Here is a 19,316-nt window from a genome sequence, read left to right on the forward strand (position 1 = left end):
CTCAGATTGCTTACATTCACTTAAAAGGATTGAAAGGTTTTCTTTGAACTGCAAGAGGCACAGAGGGAAGGGAGAGGGAGAGGAGGAGGAGGAGGGGAAAAGGGAAGGGGCAGAGGAAGGGAGGGAAGGGAGAAGACAGAAAAGGGCATTTTTGCATAATCAGATGTCTGTGGTCTCTAGTTCAGTTGTTATATCCTTCCAAAGGAGGAATACTAAACGCTCTTCTAAACAAAGTTCAGTTCAAAGCGCATATGTTAGAAGAAGTTCAGAAATTATTCTTGTTTAGCCTTTATTTCAGTCTGCTCTTTCAACTCTTGTACAAGAACTTTTAACTTATCATTTTTCTGAATTTCTTTCAGACAAGTGTCGGAAACATCACAAAACAGGAAAGATGTTTGCAGCTTTAAAGTATCACTCAACAGACTATTTATATGAGGTATAGTTTTATTATTTCACTTATTATTCTGAAGGAATTATGTCAGTCATTTAAAAGATTCATATATGTTAAAAAGTAGAGAACTAATTTCTAAGAAATTGTATTTGAGGTTGTTGTACTGCACTGATGCTAGTATAACAATAAGGTTATTAAGGTTATATAATAATAAGGTTATATAACAATAAGGATTGATTACCTTTTTTTAATAGAAAATTAAAGTGCAATTTTACCAAAGCAGAAGAGCATTTATTTTTCGTTTGTCTGTTGCATTTATGATTGTGTTTCATAACCTGTTGCTTAGAGCTTCCTTTGGAGTGTGTACTGTGCTTTCTAATGCATACAATTCAATTAATTACCTTTTTGAAGAACTAGTTTTAGTTTCTAATTTCTTTAATATGCGTTAGGTAATGCTACAAATCGTTGTACTCCTACTATAGATGGGGAAGTGTCATTTCTTTGTATGCTATGGGTGAAATTTAAAATCTGTGTAAAGCAGATGTTTTTGACATCTACAATGAATCTCCTGGCTTTATTGATGTTGATCTGTTACAACATGGAAAACTTAACAAAGTTCTGCTTTCTTTCCTGTCTACATCTGTGTGATGTTATCCATTGCTTATCATTTGGTGCAATGTCTTTTCTAATTGAGGATTCACTTAATCACATTTTCAAAGAAAAGATATGAACCATACTAAAAAATTTTCTGGCAGGGTGGTGCTTTGCCTAGGGGGGATATTCCCTGTGCAAAGTAGAAGAATGAGATGGTGAGACATGATGCCTTCAAGAATTCAGAAGGAGTGCAAGTACGCTCACAAGTAGTCCTGGCGCATGTCTGGAGAAATGTAACTCTGAATTAGTCTAATATAGTACAAATATTTGCAGGTGAACTGCAGTCCACGCTATTGAATACCTTGTCTGTGTCCCTTTCCTCATAGTGCGGAAGGTGTTTTCCGTAGTATCTCTGTTTGTGCCTTCTTTCTTAGAATGTACCATCAGAACCTTTTTCTGCTGTAACTCCAGCAGCACGCAATCTGTATTTCAGCCTTCCAGCAGCAGTTCTATTCAGTTTGATCTTCAGATGATTCTATAGCATTTGTGAATGTGAATATTTGTGAAAGGGTATGTTAGCAAAACATGTACAGGGCCAGTATGAAAAGGAAAATAACTAGATTTGTGCTTTTTCTTGCCTAAATTTTGAGGAGTCAGGCAGTGCTGATAGTGGGATATAAGAAAAGAGGCAGAAGTTTAGTGTTTGGTAACTTGCTGACTGGCTGCTGGCTCTGCAATATCAGCAGAAATAGTGGATGTGGTCACAAAAGTGAAGGTATTCTGCATCTGACTGTATGAAGGCTACGCTGTCCTGAAACTGCAGTTTCTTGTTTGTACCATCCTGCTAGAGAGCATGTAATAGTTAAGTGAACTTTTCAGGGATTTGTTTTACCAAATGCACTTGCTTAATGCTTCCAATTGTAGGAAATGCTGGAATTTGATGGGAGACTCGAAATTCTGATTCCTGCAAATGGTTAGCTAAGCTCAGTGTGGAATCCTTCTTTTGATGTTCTTGTCCTTTTATAAAGCCCAGGTATAGTTCTTCCAACTGCCCAGTTTAAATAAATACTTCAAGAAAGATGCCTAATTAGGGTTCCTTAAGCTACTGAGCATTGCAGGTGTGATTACAGAGTTATCTTAGAAGTTTGGTATTCTCTTACATCATAAATTGACGATACAGGCAAGCTGTACAGGACTGTAAAAAACAGTGTCTTTTGTTTAAAAGAGATTTTTATAAAGACATTTACATTTCCTTGAGAAATAGTAGGAAATATTCACTGGCTAAATGATTTAAACATTAATACTCTTTTTAAAAAACATTTATATATATGAGAAAGACAAGAAAGGTTATGTTGTAGCAGACGTCATAAATTCAGTTAATTCACTATAGCCGTTATACTTGGAACAAATCAATCTAAAATGTTCTGTAAAATGTATAGCTTGCCTGGTATAAGGCCACCATCTGTGCACACAGCCCTAGGACATGTTTGCTCTACTTTACAAACAGCAGTGATTGAAAATATGCTTAATTCTAGGCTACTGAGCTACAGGTATCCTCGCAAAACTGCATACTGGTGTTAACATTGTCTTTCTGATCCCTGACACTTTATTGCTTGCATTTACTTGTTCAGCAGTTTCTGCTTTAACTCCAGCAGCTCATATATTTTTAACCTCAGAGTACTGCAAGAGCACAGTCACTGTCATTATAACTTGTTTTAATGACAAGAAAGGTTATAATTAGGATTAGGAAAGAAGATACCTGCCTAAACATAGTGTTTTGCCTTAGACAAAAAATTGTTATTGCATCAATGTGGCTCTTATCAATTTTTGCAAGAGTTTTCTAAAGAAGATGGAATAATGGCAATTTTTTTTGTCTCCTTTTTCTTAAAATTAACTGTCATTAACAATTCTGACAGTTTTAAATATCTGACAGAGGATTAAAGCAAAAAGGAAAAAGAATTTATAATTGTGACCGTTGACAGAACTAACTGAGTTTTATGTTCTTTTAGATTGGACTGTGTCTCAGTTTCACAGAAATATAAAACGTAAATATAAAAAGGCATGGTGCACAAAAATAAAAAAGACAAATATAAGTGTGTCTCATAATCCCATCACATGCCTTTTTTTGTGCAGAGCATGGCAAGGCAAAAGTATTCCATCCGTAGATTATCACTTTGCTTTCCTCCCTATTTCCGACAACATGAAAAGTATCATCTGACTGGACTTTTTGCTCATGATCAGTACAGGAGGCCCTGGACAAGAAGTAAGTAGTCTGGTTGCTAAGGTTTACTTTAAATTCACTGTGGATTGACAGAAAAGTTTCTGTTTGAGCATAATATGATGTATTCTAATAGGAAAAAATATATTTCCAGAAGTAGCACTCTTACAGCATTTGAAGGCAGGATTTATTCATTGCCTAAGCAGAAACAGATGGGTACTGGGTATTTGTTTGTGTATGGCACCACAAATTAGGGCAGTATTTGATTAGATCGTTGACATCTCTGTAAAACTTCATGCTGAATTAGTCAAATACAGTATAAAATGTCAGGAGACATACTGTTGTGCAAGAAAATTAGTGGTCTAGATAAGTAATGAAAACAGATCTGTTTAGTTGGGAGATTATGCTGAAATTTGAAAAAATTGGTGTAATGATATGTGAATGTGTATTAAAATATTTGCATGTTTCTGGTTTACTTTCATTCACTTGAAAACAGTAGAAGCAACAATCTTTGCCTCTTCTATATGTGTTAGCTGCAGTTTAACCTCTGCAGTGATTTGATCTATACTTAAAAATGATTTTATTATTTTTTATGTGATTCTCTTTCTGTCCCAGTTACTTCAACACAGAACATGATTGCTGTTTCAGTGTTGGATCAATGGAAGAAAAGTTCATATGTGGAGGATTTCCTGGAAAAGTCAGTGACCTTATCTTTAAAGTATATACAATTCCTTTAATATCATTCAGCTACTTTGTGAGTGATAAGTTAGTGATGATAGAATATGGAAATGTCTTCTGATGGTATGAAGTGGACAGCGCTGCGGAGCTGTTCTAGGAGACAGCTTAAAGATGTCTTCTTTACTAAAAGTACTACTGCGAGGGCAGCTCTGAAAGTAATGCCTCCTATTATATGATTTTTGCCCCAGATGCCATAGATGTTGGTGGTATCACAACAGAGTCTGAACCTTCTGCCAACATTCTGTTACTTGCTGTTGCTGTGTGACAGATGGCAGCAGAGGGGCACTCTGACAGAAAGGTTTCTGGCATGAAAGTGTGCGTGAAGTAAAGGTGTGGAACTGATTTCCTTCATGCAGAAAAAAATGGCACCTACCAATATCCTTCAACTCTTGCTGAATGTTTATGGAGACCAAACAGAGGATGTGAGCACAATGAGGGGTGGCTGGTAATATTTCATCAGCAAACTTGCTGAGAGTGCGCTCAATCCCACTACTCAAATTACTGATAAAAGTATTGAAGAGCAGTAGTCCCAAGATGGACCCCTGTGGGACGCCAGTCGTGACTGGCCAGTACCTGGACATAGAGCCATGACCACATCTTGACAGCTCACTTAGCTGTGATTTGATAAAACGCGGCTCTCATTTGTCACAGTGTTCAAAGTTTTATGGATTTTCAAAGGCTTACATCTTGTTCAGCTATGGGCATTTATTGTTGTCAATACCAGACAGTTTTCACTCATGAGCTACGCTACTTGTGGATGCAAAATAACTTCAAGGCTGTGCTGCTTTGTAAAATGTTTTATTAAAAAACTGTAGCAGTTGTTCTCCAGTATCACTGACTAAACATGAAGGTTTATGCTGAAATTAAGAGATGCACTCTGTTCTCCATACTGATGCCATGTCACAGAATCACAGAATCACAGGATTGTAGGTTGGAAGGGACCTCCAGAGATCATCGAGTCCAACCCCCCTGCCAAAGCAGGTTCCCTACAGCAGGTCGCACAGGTCAGCATCCAGGCAGGTCTTGAACATCTCCAGAGGAGACTCCACCACCTCCCTGGGCAGCCTGTTCCAGTGCTCCGTCACCTCACCTTGTGCACATTTGTGCAGAACTTCCTATGCTGCAGTTTCCGGCCGTTTCATTTATGTGGTCGACCTCCAGATGGTTGGCAAATGTCAGGACTGTGTAGTGCAACAGATTACTAGAATACTGAATAAATCAATAGGATGAACATTTGAGATGTCTGTTCTCTGAAATTAGAATATTAGAAACAGTTATTAAACATAAGCAGAAAACACGGGTTCTTCAGAAATGTAAGTTTGTTGTTCGTTCAATTTATGTAGATATTGCAGCATTAAAATGGCCATATTTTAATTAGAAATTACAAGTATTTTATCCAAATGTATGGTTAACCCAAAACTAACTTAAAAAAAAAAAAATCTGTTGTCAAATGACTTTGCTATTTGTTTGGTAACCAGGTTTTCTCCCTGGCAAATATTATTAATACTGACATTAGCACAAAAAGTGTCAAGAAAATGAAATGTTTTTGCTTCCTTGTTTATACTATATTTCACCTTTTTTTTGCTTATAATTTCTGCATGGTATGTGAAAGATATGTATACATTTAACCCAGAGCTTTTTTGGTCAGAAGTGTTATGACACCAGCAATTTTGATGCTTTTTTCCAGCCATTGCCTTTTGTTAAATTTAATGCTGAGATTAAATTTAAAGAGTTTTCTCTTGGGAAAGAATTAAATATGTAAATTGGTAGTAGAGAGGTTGAACTTCGGATCTATATTTGAATAATGAAGACAAGTCTATAATTTCAAATTGTTCTGACTAAGTACAGTGACTATGAAAGTTCTTAGTCTGTCTTTTTGTGTGCCATTGATACACTCAGGAGTCACAGAAGTTATTAAAATTTCTTACAGCTGCTCAATTACCCGAATGTTTTTTCTGCTTTTTAGGAAACCTATCAGTTCTATAGGGTTCTGTGTCAATAATGAAGTAATAGCAAGCTCAAATCCCATCTCTCAGATTGACACAGAAACATATTATTTACTCGAGAAAGTTGTTTGTGAGGAAGCATCAACTCAAGAGAAATATTTGAAGATCGACTGTGCTACTGAGCTTAAGGAACAGTGGCAAGGTAAGATGTTGACTCTTTTCTAACTTTTTACAAAATTTAGGTTTTTTAGTCTTGTAAACTTCCACATTTTTTTGTTTATGACTGAAGGATCATTGAAGAGGTCATTTGGGTGATCACATTACTTGCAATTACAGAAGTAATAACCATTTTAAGAGATGTTTTTTTCCATGGAGAAGTAGGATTTAATGGGTCACAGTAGCATAAGGCAGAAAGTGAACCCAAAGGATCACTGCAAATAGATTTTGCTAGGCATTGGTCAAAATGCTAATGATCCTTTGTACTTCAATAAAGTTAGATTCCTGAGGCATATTCTTTTAATGTATCAAGGTGGAAAAGAAATAAGCAGTTTCTACTTTGTTCCTGGGATTGAAGTATTTTGAATTGGGTAGCATTCCTTTGTGTTTTCAAAAACATTTTGGATAGTACAGCCCTAATGGGTATAATTCATTCTGATTGCGGAACAGTCTGTTGAGAAATTTTTATTTTACTACATTATGACATGTTATTCTGAACTGGTTTTTTGTTATTGTTGTTTATTCGTCTATCAGTAAATTAGATTACATTAGGAAAGCAAACTAACTTAATCGTTTGTTCAGACTGCTCCACAGCAACGTAGGGGGCACAAGTGGTTCTTGTTGTGAGGCTGTACAAGATAGCATTTACTAGGAACATATTATCAACAATACAACTGTTCTGCAGTTAGTAATTGAAAGTAGTCTTAGTTCATTTCCTTAAGCAATTACCTGATTTTTATCCACATATGTAAAATATAACTGAATGTTTTAATCATTAATCAAGTCCTCTATATTATGTAGTTTGCTCCCAAAATATCCTGTGTTTTCCATGGAAATTACAATAGCTACAAAGAGCACAATAGCGCTGCTTAATAGAGAAAACTCTGAGCTACAAAGCAGCATTTTGTCAGCCTGCCCCTCTGCTGCTATCTGTGCTTGACAACAAAATGTAACAGAACATTGGCGAGAAGGTTCAGCCGGTATGTACTGCCGTGTCACCATCATCCACTCTGAGCTCATGGGCCAATGTAGTAAAAAAGGCTTTCAGAGCAGCCCTCATATTTATCTACAAAAGGAATAAAAAGAATTTGTGTGCTTTCCCATGCTATAGCTCATACCTTTTTAGAAACAGCCTTTCAAAAGAGGTAAATCTCCATGGGCAGGAGGAGGTTTTTTTGTGGTTGTTTTTTTTTTTTTTTGGCTTTTTGAGAACTTACAGATAGTTATTGTACTTAAACAAAAGTAAGTAGGCAAGCTAAAAATACTGGATTTTCTTTTTATGGGAGGACACTGTCAATGGTTTATGGGCCTGTTCAGCCCTGTTCTGTGACTAATGGGGTGGTGGACTCATGGACCCACAGCCCAGGAAAGGGGAAAAAGTAGGGTGATAGGCCTAAAACAAAACAGCAACAGTCTGAGCAAGAAAACTAATGTACTAAATATGAGATATCAGAATGCAAAATAACACAGTATAATACAATATTATTGGAATTGAAGCTAATCAAACAAAAGAAAGAGAGTGTTCAAAACCCAAAGGCTTTGATCTAATGCTGAAGGTGAGATGGCTAAGGAGGACGCACTGCAGACATGGGCAGCAGGAGAGGGACAGTCTCGTGACCTGCGAGCAGTTTTATCTTTCCCTCTGAACAGAAAATGGAAACAGAACAGTGAACAGTCCTCTGAGATGTGTAGTTCTCCTTCTCTTCTGAAGGTATACCTGAACTGTTGGCAATCCATAGAACTGGAACGTTAACTCTGTAACTCCCAGTGCTCTACATGATGTTAGGATGTGAGAATATGATAACAAAAATCTTAAAACCATGACAGACGTCAAGCTATTCATTAGTCTTTTGACAAGCCTATTGAATTAACAGATAAATAGTTGTTGATAGCACAGACACTGCGTTACTTCAAGCCATTTTTCTTAACTGTTGTTGCATTAAAAAAGAAAATCTTAGCAAAAGGCTGACCTTTGAGGGGAGTATTTATTTGAACATTTATCTCTCATTTTGAAAAATTTTAAAGCTATTTGGTGTCACTGAATACCTGGTACTTGACTGACTAATCTGTTGTCAGCATAAAACCAACTTTCAGAAAAAGCATGAAGATGTATACAGTGAATGACAAAACATAGACATTTACTTCATAGGTAAATGTTATCAGAACAGGAATATTAAGAGTCGTACAATGTGATTTGATTGGAAAAAGTGAATAATGCCAAATTAAGGAAGAATGTGATAGAGAATTTGAAATGATCATTTATAACTGTATTTCAAATAGAAGGAGATTAAAGTTTAGTTCTCGATATATAGTTATGTATTGTTGTGTTTTTTCTACTAGCCTGTGTGTATCAAAGTATTTCATAGTTATTCCTGCTAATGCAGATTGAAGAGAAATTAAAGTCAGTTATTTCTCTTTTATTGAAATCATCATCATTTGTCAACTCCTCTACTTCTGTCTGGTTTTTTTTCCAGAAAGTTTATCATTGTTGCAGAATTAGCGAATCCACGTTTTACTTTTAGATGTAATGCACACATTTCTTCATTACTGCCTGCTGAAATGTATGAGCCTGCTACAGATTGCTATGTTAATACTAAGTTATTCAGCCAAAACCTGCTGCAAAAGGTCCTTATGGTATTTGATAATGCAAAGAAGGGAATGAAAATAAAGCAGCTTTTCCTTCTAACAAGTGTTACATGAAAGAAAAGAAAAAAAGCTAAAGGAAAAGAGAGCTTGTTGGTTATGCCTCTGGAAATCTAGACTAAGTTACATTTAAAACTTTGAAACCATAAAATCTTTAAACTAAGACATAATTATTGTTTTGCTGATGTTTGAAGCATTTGGAATGTCACTAGATAATTCTTCTGATCATTCTTTTTCTTATTTTTCTTCAGATCTACATGTTGGAGATGAATTTGTTTTTGTTGATAATCTGAAAAACTATCATAAAAAACTTCCTAATTTATCTACACTTCTGGGCAGACTTAAATTTTTTTGTGTGAGAGATCCTTTTTTAGTTTCTGAAGGAGAGAATTTAACAGAAGAGAATATTTTTAGGTATCTACAAATTGAATAACATTAAGCATAAATAATAACTTATGAGTAAAGCTTTTGACAGGTTAACAGATTTCATGTATTAACTTTTTAACTAGTTCAACAGGTAAAGATTTCAGCTTCTCTTCTCCCACAGAAAAAAAATCTTACGATAAAATTTATATATGCAATTTAAAACAATGCATAAATGAAGTCATGTTGCTATTATACTTTGTAAGAATTAATTGTGCTCAGGAATTTAGTCTTGAAATGCAGGAAGAACATCCATTTCCAAGGGATCTCATGCTCCCCTCGACTGCCTGATTCCCTCTCAGTATAATGCCATTAAATTGAGTTGAGTCTGGCTAAATTTTCTGCTGATTTACTCCACGTTCGGATGACTTGTATAACTTTGCACTTGTCAGCGTTGCCAGATTCACAAGCAAGGTGAAGTAGAATTTAGCTAATTTAATTGTACCTGCGTAATAATAGAACAAGGATGAGTTATTTTCCTGTTTTTTGGAACAGGCGTTCTAATCTTCCAGTGAGTCCTGAACAAAGGCATTGTGCTTATGTAGACTTTAGTAAATTTCCTCCAAAGAGAACACAATCCAAATTCCCCTATAACTTTCAAAAATAAAAGTCACGTGGGAAAAAATGTCAGTGTGAACATTTGGAGAACTAGCTCTGGCCTGCTGATGCACAGCTAGCAAGCCACCAAATATATCATGGTGGGGAGTCCTAATCACCTAGTAGAGCACCCAGGGAGACTCATGTAGACAAAGATACATTTAGATAAATTTCAAATTAATGTAAAGTTGGGTGGTATCTCGAAGCTAGGCATGGACACATTTTTACTCTTTGATCTACAGTATTCCTCTAGGAAGATAGTGGTGCCAGGTGTAGATGGAAAAGCTGTCCCACTAAAAGGGCGATTCTTTTCAGTTTTACCACCCTACAAAGGCCACAAGGAGCAGGTCCAATGAACAGGTTTCTTTCTGCTTGAAAAATCTTTCACCCTGTCTTTGTATTGTTGCTGTGAAAAGCAAGTAATAGTCTGACTCTTAAATTTAATTTCTCTCCATTTTAGAATACTGTCACGCTAAGGAAAATACTTTTTTTAATAGTCAGCATGTTCTACTTTTTTAGTGCGTGAAAGATTCCTGAAAATAGGAATGAAAAGCAACTGAAATAAAATAATATCATTTTAGACTAGAGAAATTTTGCATAAAGCATAAAATCTTAGAGGAAAAACAAGATCTGCAGATTTTCCAGAAAGTAGGCAGTTTCACAACACAGAACAGTTATAAATTAACAATTTTAAAAAGTAGATTTTTACTAGATAGTAGTAAATTTTAATTTACTTTATTTTTAATTATATTTTAATTTTATTAAATTTTAGTAGATTTTAGTTGTTTGTTGTTGTTGCTTTAAGACAGATCCAAATAAGTGATACTACTCTGCACCTGCTGTACTGTTTCTCGAAAAACAATTGCATATAATTATACGTTTTGTTAAAACATCCCTTGGAAGTGCCAAGTATGTGTTTAGAAAAAAAAAAAAGTTTTTCCACATATGTAGCTGTCAAAGCTACTGCTAAGATTTTCAATCTTAGATATGAAGTAATCACTTCCTTTATTTTCTGGCCTTTTAAAGGGAGTGTTTGACTTTCCGAAATAAAATAGAAATGCAGGAGAGTAAGAATGAATTTCAAGGAACTATGGAGGACTTCTGTAAAACAACATTAGAAGATAAAGAGGTATCATGATGTTGTTTCTGCCCAATTGTTTTATTAGTGATTGTTTTATGTGTGTTATTGCTTGTTCATTTGCTGGTCATGGAGGTTTTTTTTAATATATATTTTGTAAATATTTGAAGCTTCTTGTTTCTGTGGTTAGAAAAACACTGGTATTATTTGCCTATTTTTAATTTTTCAGTACAGTTGGTAAGAATTTCACCCTGTTAAATTGTTCCTACTAAAACCTGACGTGTTGGCATATTTGTGTAGGTAACGTTGCACTAAGAGTAAAAATGAATTGGAGTGGAAAGCCATAGAGAAAGTTCTAATGCATGCTCTGGAACCAAGCTTCTTTTCTGAGGAAACAAAATGAAAATCAAATTTATCTTTCTCCGTATTTTAATATTCTATAAAAAACAAACATTCAGTTAAACAAATGGGGATTTTGCTTGATTCAGAAATATCTGTTTAGATCTACTCTTTTTATTGCGTTGGTTCATTTTGAAATATTGTACGCTGTCCTTTTTCTGTGTATTGAACAAAGCTTTGTGTCTGCCACGTGTATTTCATGTCTTCTTTCTTAAAAGCTCTGAGATCAGGTTAGAATTAATTTAACATGATTAACTAATTAATTTTTTCCAAGTTAAGACTCTACAATAATGTCAAAGAAAATTTAAAATTTACTTAACATTCTGTGATGATTAATATTTTTCAGTATTTCGTGTTGCCTTTTGAGTTAGAATTCTGCAAAAGCAGCAACAGCAAATCAGAGTCCAATAAGATTCCATTATATTTGGAATTGAAGGAGTTACTAAATTTAGCTCCAGAAAATATGGCTTTTGAAAATATGTGTGAAGAGGTAATCAAAGAAGGTGAGAGCTGGTTTTCTTAAATGCTTTATCCAGTTTCCTTATTGTTTTTACAATAAGGAATAAGGCTTAACATGATCTAATCTTTTACATTCAATTCATTTGGAATTTATTTCAGACTGTATCAAATTAGAATTTCTATATGTGAAACCATGAATTATGCCATACAGAAATTTCAGAGTATTAGAAATGTATCATCAGATAGCCAAGGGGAAATGGCTGGTTTAGTCTTCAATTATGCTGTAAACTTGAAATAAACAGGAGGCTTATTCATAACTATATCTGGGTTTCTGTTATTATGTGGAATTATTTTGTGTTGCTAAGAGAAAAAGATACTGCCTGGGACTCTTTACTTTGAGCTGAAAAATAAATTATAAATGAAATTGCATTAGTTTTATCAAACAAGTGAGGAAAACTGCTTCTTTTTGGGGGATGCAAATAAGAGTGAAACTGTCGCTTATTGAAGGTAGGAGCAAGACTTTGAAACAACATTTGCAGAGGGAAGCTTCTCTGATACATTTTTAGTACATTAAATTGTACATGTCATATTCCAGTACCAAGCAAAATGACCTGGCCTCCAGTGCAGATGTTTGAGAATTTTGTGTATAGAATAAAAAGGAATGGATTGACATTTATTTTAATCCTCTTCAGCAGCAAGAGAACCTGCGTACACAAGCACTTAGTAAACTACATTTAGGCTACCCACTTGTTTCAGAAATCACGTCACTGAAGAAGTAAAAAGGCTGAGTGGTTCACATGGCAATTACAGTGCACTTCAGTTGTTTTCCAGCAAGTCCAAGGACAAGACTGGGCACTGTTCTGGTCTATAAATCACTGATTTATGGCACTTTGTGCTACTAAGCATAATGGGAGTTTTTCATACTGATAAATTATGGAGATCTAACAAGGAGATTTTTTTTAATTGTTTTGACAGGAAAGATCAATAAATGGTTAATTTATGGCATCCTTTAAAATCCATTTTCAGCTCTCAAAGAAAAAATTGCGAACAAAATGGAAGTTGCCAAATACTGTCCTATTTCAGTGGTTAGCTCCAGTAACAGCATAAGTATGTTGGAAATCTCTGACACAGGTAAGAAGACCTACACCCAATACTGATACTTCAAATAAATTCTTTGGGTGGTTGTCCCCATGGTATATTCTTGGGAGCATATGTGCCTCATTTACTTAAAATAAGAGCATTTGGCTTGGGTAATCTATTTTGTACTTTCACCATAGATGGGTAGAAGTGCCATGCTCCTTTTGAGAGTGCTGATGGATAATAGCAGCCAGCTTTGGTTCTTTACATTTCTTTTGGCTAAAGATGGTGCCTGTAACTTTCATATTTAGTTTTTGTATTATTATTTTTTTTTTATCTTGCAACTTATCTACTCATGGAGGGCAGAGTAAAGTGAAGTCAAGCTGATTATGGTTTTGAAGTGAAAGAGTGCAGTTTAAAGTTTAAGTACTTATGTAAATACTTTCAAAGAATGGTGTTGGAGGACAATTCTGGGAGAAGTACCAAGGTCAGGTCTTCCAGAGGTACAAAACTACTGTGCAATCATTTGGCTTGTAAGTGGTTCAGGAGTGCTGTGTGAAATGAATTCAAGAAGACACTGAAGCTGTCTTCCGCAGAAATAAACTGAAAATGTTGAGTTGCTGAAATGTGACTTAAATCCTTGCTTTTCCTATGCTGAAATTTCATTCTGAAAAGCCTGGACAGAAAGTGGCATTTGAAATTCATTGTGTCATGGGAATAGTGGCAATACTTGATTAAACAGCACTTAGATGAATAACTATTAAGGCAGTTGGATAGATGATCTCAGAAGTCTTTTCCAAACACACTAGTGATTCTATGATTCTGTAATTTCTCCCTCTAATGTATGTTCTATCTTGCAGAAGGTCTACCCATTTTTGTATTGGGCAGTAGCAGCGTTCTCCTACAGCACATGTTCACTTGATAATTTTCCATTCAGCATTTCTAAAAATTCTAGAGTAATTCTGTGTTTTCTTCAGATCAAAAACCCTTTTTTAATCTCAGTTTTGATATGATTTAAAGAAGACTTATGTCTTTCTCTTTCAGACTAATAGTATCGTGTTCCTGACATTGTGTTATAGTGGGATTTTGATGGGAGCAATCATATGTGCTCAAAGTGTGTGGTGTATGGTCAGTTTGCCTTAAGCTTTGTTTTCCCACGAAGACAAAGTTAAACTTCCCTCCGTAAATTATTGTCTCACAAGATTAACTTCAATCTGAATCCACTAAACTAATAAGCAGGAGGAGCTGAAGTAAAGTTGGCTATGGCCTTACCTAGTATCTTGTCCATTCTTCCAGCACAGATGAGTAGGAGAGACATCTTGAATTGTTTTGTAAAAGAAAGCAACATCATTTAACTCTATTACGAATTTCCTGGCTGAGATCTGCTATTGAACTGAGTAAGATTCAGTCACTGGGGCACAGACAGCTTGCATATCTTTCTTTTATTTTTTTCTTTCTTCTAAAGATGTTCACAGATCTGTAGGCTTGACATCTGCAAACCCAACTGTATTAGTAAGACACAGTTTCTAATGGAAGTTCCTATATCGAATCGAATTTCAACAGGGAAACCTTAGTATTCTCCAACTCTTTCTTAATTTTGCTGTATTGAGTTAGCAGAAGCACAACATATTTGCTAAGACTCAAGAAGAATGAGTCTGAAAATAATGGCATTTTTAATCAACATTCGTTGTTTACCAACCTTTCCTGCTAGCTATAGGGGTTATTTTTTGATAAAGGAAATGAGAATCAAGAGAAGCCACTCAGGATTTTATGTATTTGGAAAGTGAATAACTCTCTAAGTGGAGGCAATGTTCAGCTAATGTAGTGGTAGGTCATGATGTTCTAGTCTCCAGGGCAGAATAATTAGATGTGAATGAGTATGAACAGTATTGCTAAAGGAGAAATAATTGTTCTTTATTCAGAAATTTTGCTGTCCTGAGATAAGCTCCAATCTTGTCCAAGAAAAATCATAACATTTGTTTCCTGACGTGAAAAACATATTAGGAAATCTGGAGTTCATAGCTGAAGTTTACTGCTGAAGTTCACTGAGTTTTTTTTGTTCTAAGTGAGAAAGAAATTATACTTATTTGGAAATGTGCTTCTTTCTGTGACAATTTTAATTTCTTATTTTTCAACATACATTGTTTCCTATTTTCTGGCTTCCTAACACTCTCCTGTATCCTTCCTGCCCTACAATCTGCTTGTTAGTTTGGACAAGGAGCAGCTGCAAGCAGCTGGGCAGGTGTCTGAGCTTACTGAGTGACAGTTGGCCTAACCATGTGCTTATGGTGTTTGCAGCTGCTTACAGTCTGTTGAAATGAATAGCGAATTTGTTACAAACGTTTTTCCATATGGAGGCACTAATTTAATTCCAATTTTTCTGGCTGTTAGTTTTCTGAGAACATGGAAGAACTGTTGGGTTTGTTTGTTTTTTGTGACCTCTGCTTTCTGGTCAAACATAACTTTCAATACTATTGGAAGAGTGCTGGGGAGATGAATACCAGGCCAATCATATAGACCTGCAATTTTTATGGAATTATAAAAAAACAAAAACCCACCAAGTTGCAAATTCTGCATAAGATTTTAATGGAAAGAAATAATCCATTAAAATATTCACATTTAATATGATTAGCAAAAAAAGCTTGTGAAAAATGACTGACACATAATAGTAACAAGCATGCTTGTCTATATACGACTTTTAGAAACATCTCTGTGATTCATTTCAGTGTTCACACCTGTAAATTGAAACAAGAACTAGCTCTATTTGGAAACATAATTCCATCTTTATAAACCTGAACTTTGTTCCCGAATTTTCTAGTTCTATTCAGTTGTATGTGCACTGTTATAACCTCCACGAAAATTGTCTCATCTCTCCAATCTGAATAGTTTCATTTATGTGTGAACTCAGAAAGCCAACAGTGGTCATCACGTAACGTCAGACCTCACTCATAATACATGGTAATTTAATTGCCTTACATGGCAGAATAGGTAGCCAGAATTACGTTACAGAATGAATGAGGGAATGTAATCTCTGTACATTTTTATCTCCAAACTGTCTGGGAATTAAATACGAAGTATGCCTATTTGTTTTTTATTGCTGAAGTGGTGGATTATCCCATTAAAACATTAGGAATGTTAGTGCAGACCATCATCATTGTAAAATTTCTAAGTTTTCATGCTTCATTCACGTGAAGCCTTGTGAACTATATTAGATTTTTGTTTGGTTTGGGTGGGGTTTTATACATTTTCTAGCCAAGCACATCTCATATCTGAAAGATGAAATGGAAGTACCTTTAACTCCCCTGTGCAAACAACAAAGATCACAGGTGAATTTTCTCTGCGTAGGACTTCAAGAAGAACTTAATCCTCTTTTTGATAACAGGTAATGAAAACTTTATAGTAATAAATTATGTCATAAATACTCTAAATCATAAATCCTTAAAATTAGTGCAGAAACTGCTTTGGTCTATTTGTTAATTGGTAGTGATGTATGCTGAGAGAGTTATACATATATTGTCTTACCATATAAACAATGTGAATTATCTCTATCTGTGGCCTTTTTTAACAGAGCTTGAAAAAGAAACCTCATTTTCTATTGTAAACCTTCTTCTCCTGGGAGACTTGATAGACTGAAAATCCATTCTCATTTTTTGAATAGGCAGCAGTAAATATGTGTGTATAGCATGTATATATAGCAAGTATATGCATTTACCAGGTATCACCTGCCAGAAGAGATTCTGGAGAAAGTAAGAAAGTATGTTCTGTGGCATGGGGGTACACAGCAATGGAATTCAAGCCTTTTCATACTGACATAGAATCAGGATGGCTTCATCCTTTCCTTTTTATTCTGCTGTAAGACTAACTTTTTTCATTTTGCTGTCTCTTCCGCATATGCAGAAAGGCTTTAAATACCTTTTTTGGAAGAGAACACAATCTAGAGAGAATGTTCTATAGGCACAAGAAAATATTTTTGATGAATGAGTGTGTGAACATGAAATTTAAAGAGATGGTGTCTTTAGAAGTAGTTTTGTATAAATCAACCAGTTTTAAAATTCAACAGATGATGCTGTTAAACTTCGCACTTCTAAGTCTTCTTTTATATTCTTAGTATTTTGATTACAGAGCCCTCTAAGGAATACTTAGACTCCTTGGTATGGCAATCAGAGAAGTACTGGGATAATGTGAACTCTCTTTTACTTGTCGGTAAGGAAATACTGAATTTCTAACTGATTTTGAGCACTTCTACATACATGGAGAAAATGAGGTGGAAAAAATAATATTGTAATACAGAGCATGTCCTTTGAGCCACTGAGGCTTAGCCTGTTAATATAACTCTTGGGTTTGGATAACCTGACTTTTTAAAGTAAGCAAGAGTAACATCAATACGGCAACAAAGAATTTAGTATGTCGTGTATTCTTCCGTGGATATAATTTGAATGAAGAGTTTCAACTTCATTACAAAATATTTTGTTCGATACTACTAACTGTGTTGAAGAAGTGAGGTACTCTGAGCATAAAAATAAAATCTATTGAAGTAATTCTATTTTGGATGCTATTTTATCTAAAGTAATGTTTTTCAAGCAATAGGAAAATACTGAAAATAAAAAATAATTTTTACTTGACAAGATCTGAATTCATGTTATGAAACAAAACAAAACAACAACAACAAAAAGCTGCAGGTGATTTCTGACAGCACCAGAATAGTCATTACTAGTAACTGCTTTGCTTTTAAGTCTCATAATGGGCACTGGCTTACAAACAAAAGTAAAACCAAGGGATATGCATACTACAGGGATCATGAGTACCTGGTATTTGCAAAATGACATTCTGCTTATTTCCGTTTCTAAATTATTGATACTGTGTGTTGATTTCTGTTTCTGTAGAGTATCAGAGCTTTAAACTTGAGCATCGGCACCATTCTCTCACAGAGCTAAAGAAAATGCTGTCAGTTGATGTAGAAACACCAATGTTTATGTCACTTGAAAAGGACTGGTGGCTTCATGTGGGATTAGATCTGCTCTGCGTTGATACTTTGGAGCAATTTAAGAGGGATTCCAATAATACAAACAGTATGTTTTCTACAGAAATAGAAACATTCACACAATTTTCTATACGTCAGTTAGAAAGTAAGTATCTTTAAAATAAATCAGTGGTAAAAAGGCAAAGATAGATACAGAGAAAGTGAAAGAAAGGGTTGATTACATACTTCCAACAAGGACAGAAATGAAAGATTTTTTGTTTTCAAGAACAAGTTTTGTAACACTGTGAAGCAGAAACACTGCTGTAGTTAAGAGGTACTTTCGGAAACTTATGACATCTTGCAGTAACAAAAACGTTTAAATACACAAAGTTATATTTTCTAAAAGTATGCAGATGAAATGTCAACCATAGTTCTTTTAAATTAAATGGTTTCATACATCACAGCCCATTGCTTGAATAAGTGTACTCTTTGTTGGGTTAAAAACAGATTCTGAAATGTTCCCAGAGAAGGAAAAGGGCCTGCAGCACAAGTCTTTGAGGTGTGGCTGAGGGAACTGGGATTGTTCAGTCAGGACAAAAGGAGACTCAGGGCTGACCTTATTGCTCTCTACAACTTGTTGAAAGGAGGTTGTAGTGAGGTGGGAGTTGACTTCTGCTCCTGGGTGACAGTGATACTGAATGAGTAGTAACAGTCTCAAGTTGCACCAGTGAAGGTACAGGTTGGATATTAGGAAAAATTTCTTCTCCAGAAGAGTGTTGAGATATTGGAACAGGCTGCCCGGGGGACTAGTGGTGTCACCATCACTGGACATACTCAAGAAATTTGTAGACATAGCACTTAAGGACATAGTTTAGTGGGCATTTTGGATATGGGGTAGTGGTTGGACTAGGTGATCTTAGAGATCTTTTCCATTACGATGATTATTCTGTGATTCTACACGGGAGAATTCCTTTGGAAATAGTAATTTTGGTTTAGAATATTTTGATAAACTTTTTTTTTTTGTCATAAACAAGTCTGTGGATGACACCAAGCTGTGTGGTGTGGTTGACACACCTGAGACTTGGGATGCCATTCACAGAGGCCTAGACAGGCATGAGCAGTGGACCTGGGTAAACCTCAGGTTCAACATATCCAAGTGCAAAGTCTTGTACCTCAGTTGTGCAACCCTCACCAGTACAAGCTGTGAAACATTAGGATAGAGAACAGTCCTGCTAAAAAGTTAGAGGAACTGGTAGATGGCAAGCTGGACATGACCCAGCAGTGTGTCTTCACAGCCCAGGCTGTCTGTATCCTGTATCCTACATTACAAGAAGCATGGCCAGCAGGGTGAAGGAGGTGATCCTGCTCCTCTGCTCTGCACTGAAGAGACCTCACCTGGAGCACTGCATCAGAATGGGGAGTCTTCAGTACAGGAGAGACCTGGACCTGATAGAACATGTCCAGAGTAGGGACACAGAAATGATCCAAGGGATGGAACACCTCTCCGATGAGGACAGGCTGAAAGAGCTGGGGTTGTTCAGCCTGGAGAAGAGTAGGCTCCAGGAAGACCTGATAGT

At 35.6% G+C, this 19,316-nt stretch overlaps 1 protein-coding gene across 1 annotated transcript in view; it reads left to right on the forward strand.

The window, feature by feature from the left end:
- Positions 1–379: 379 nt before the first annotated feature.
- The window catches only part of SHOC1 (shortage in chiasmata 1), a gene marked incomplete at its 3' end in the record, with an annotated part of 47,323 nt that continues 28,386 nt past the window's right edge, over positions 380–19,316 (forward strand). The window contains 11 exon segments of the mRNA XM_079548507.1: positions 380–436; positions 3,119–3,248; positions 3,819–3,900; positions 5,908–6,089; positions 8,998–9,160; positions 10,793–10,895; positions 11,590–11,746; positions 12,729–12,833; positions 16,032–16,161; positions 16,888–16,982; positions 17,663–17,905. Of these exon segments, the coding sequence (XP_079404633.1) occupies positions 392–436; positions 3,119–3,248; positions 3,819–3,900; positions 5,908–6,089; positions 8,998–9,160; positions 10,793–10,895; positions 11,590–11,746; positions 12,729–12,833; positions 16,032–16,161; positions 16,888–16,982; positions 17,663–17,905 (1,435 nt within the window). The 5' untranslated portion in view covers positions 380–391.

Source organism: Tetrao urogallus (genome assembly GCF_951394365.1).
Source record: "Tetrao urogallus genome assembly, chromosome: Z".
Classification (NCBI taxonomy): Eukaryota; Metazoa; Chordata; class Aves; order Galliformes; family Phasianidae; genus Tetrao; species Tetrao urogallus.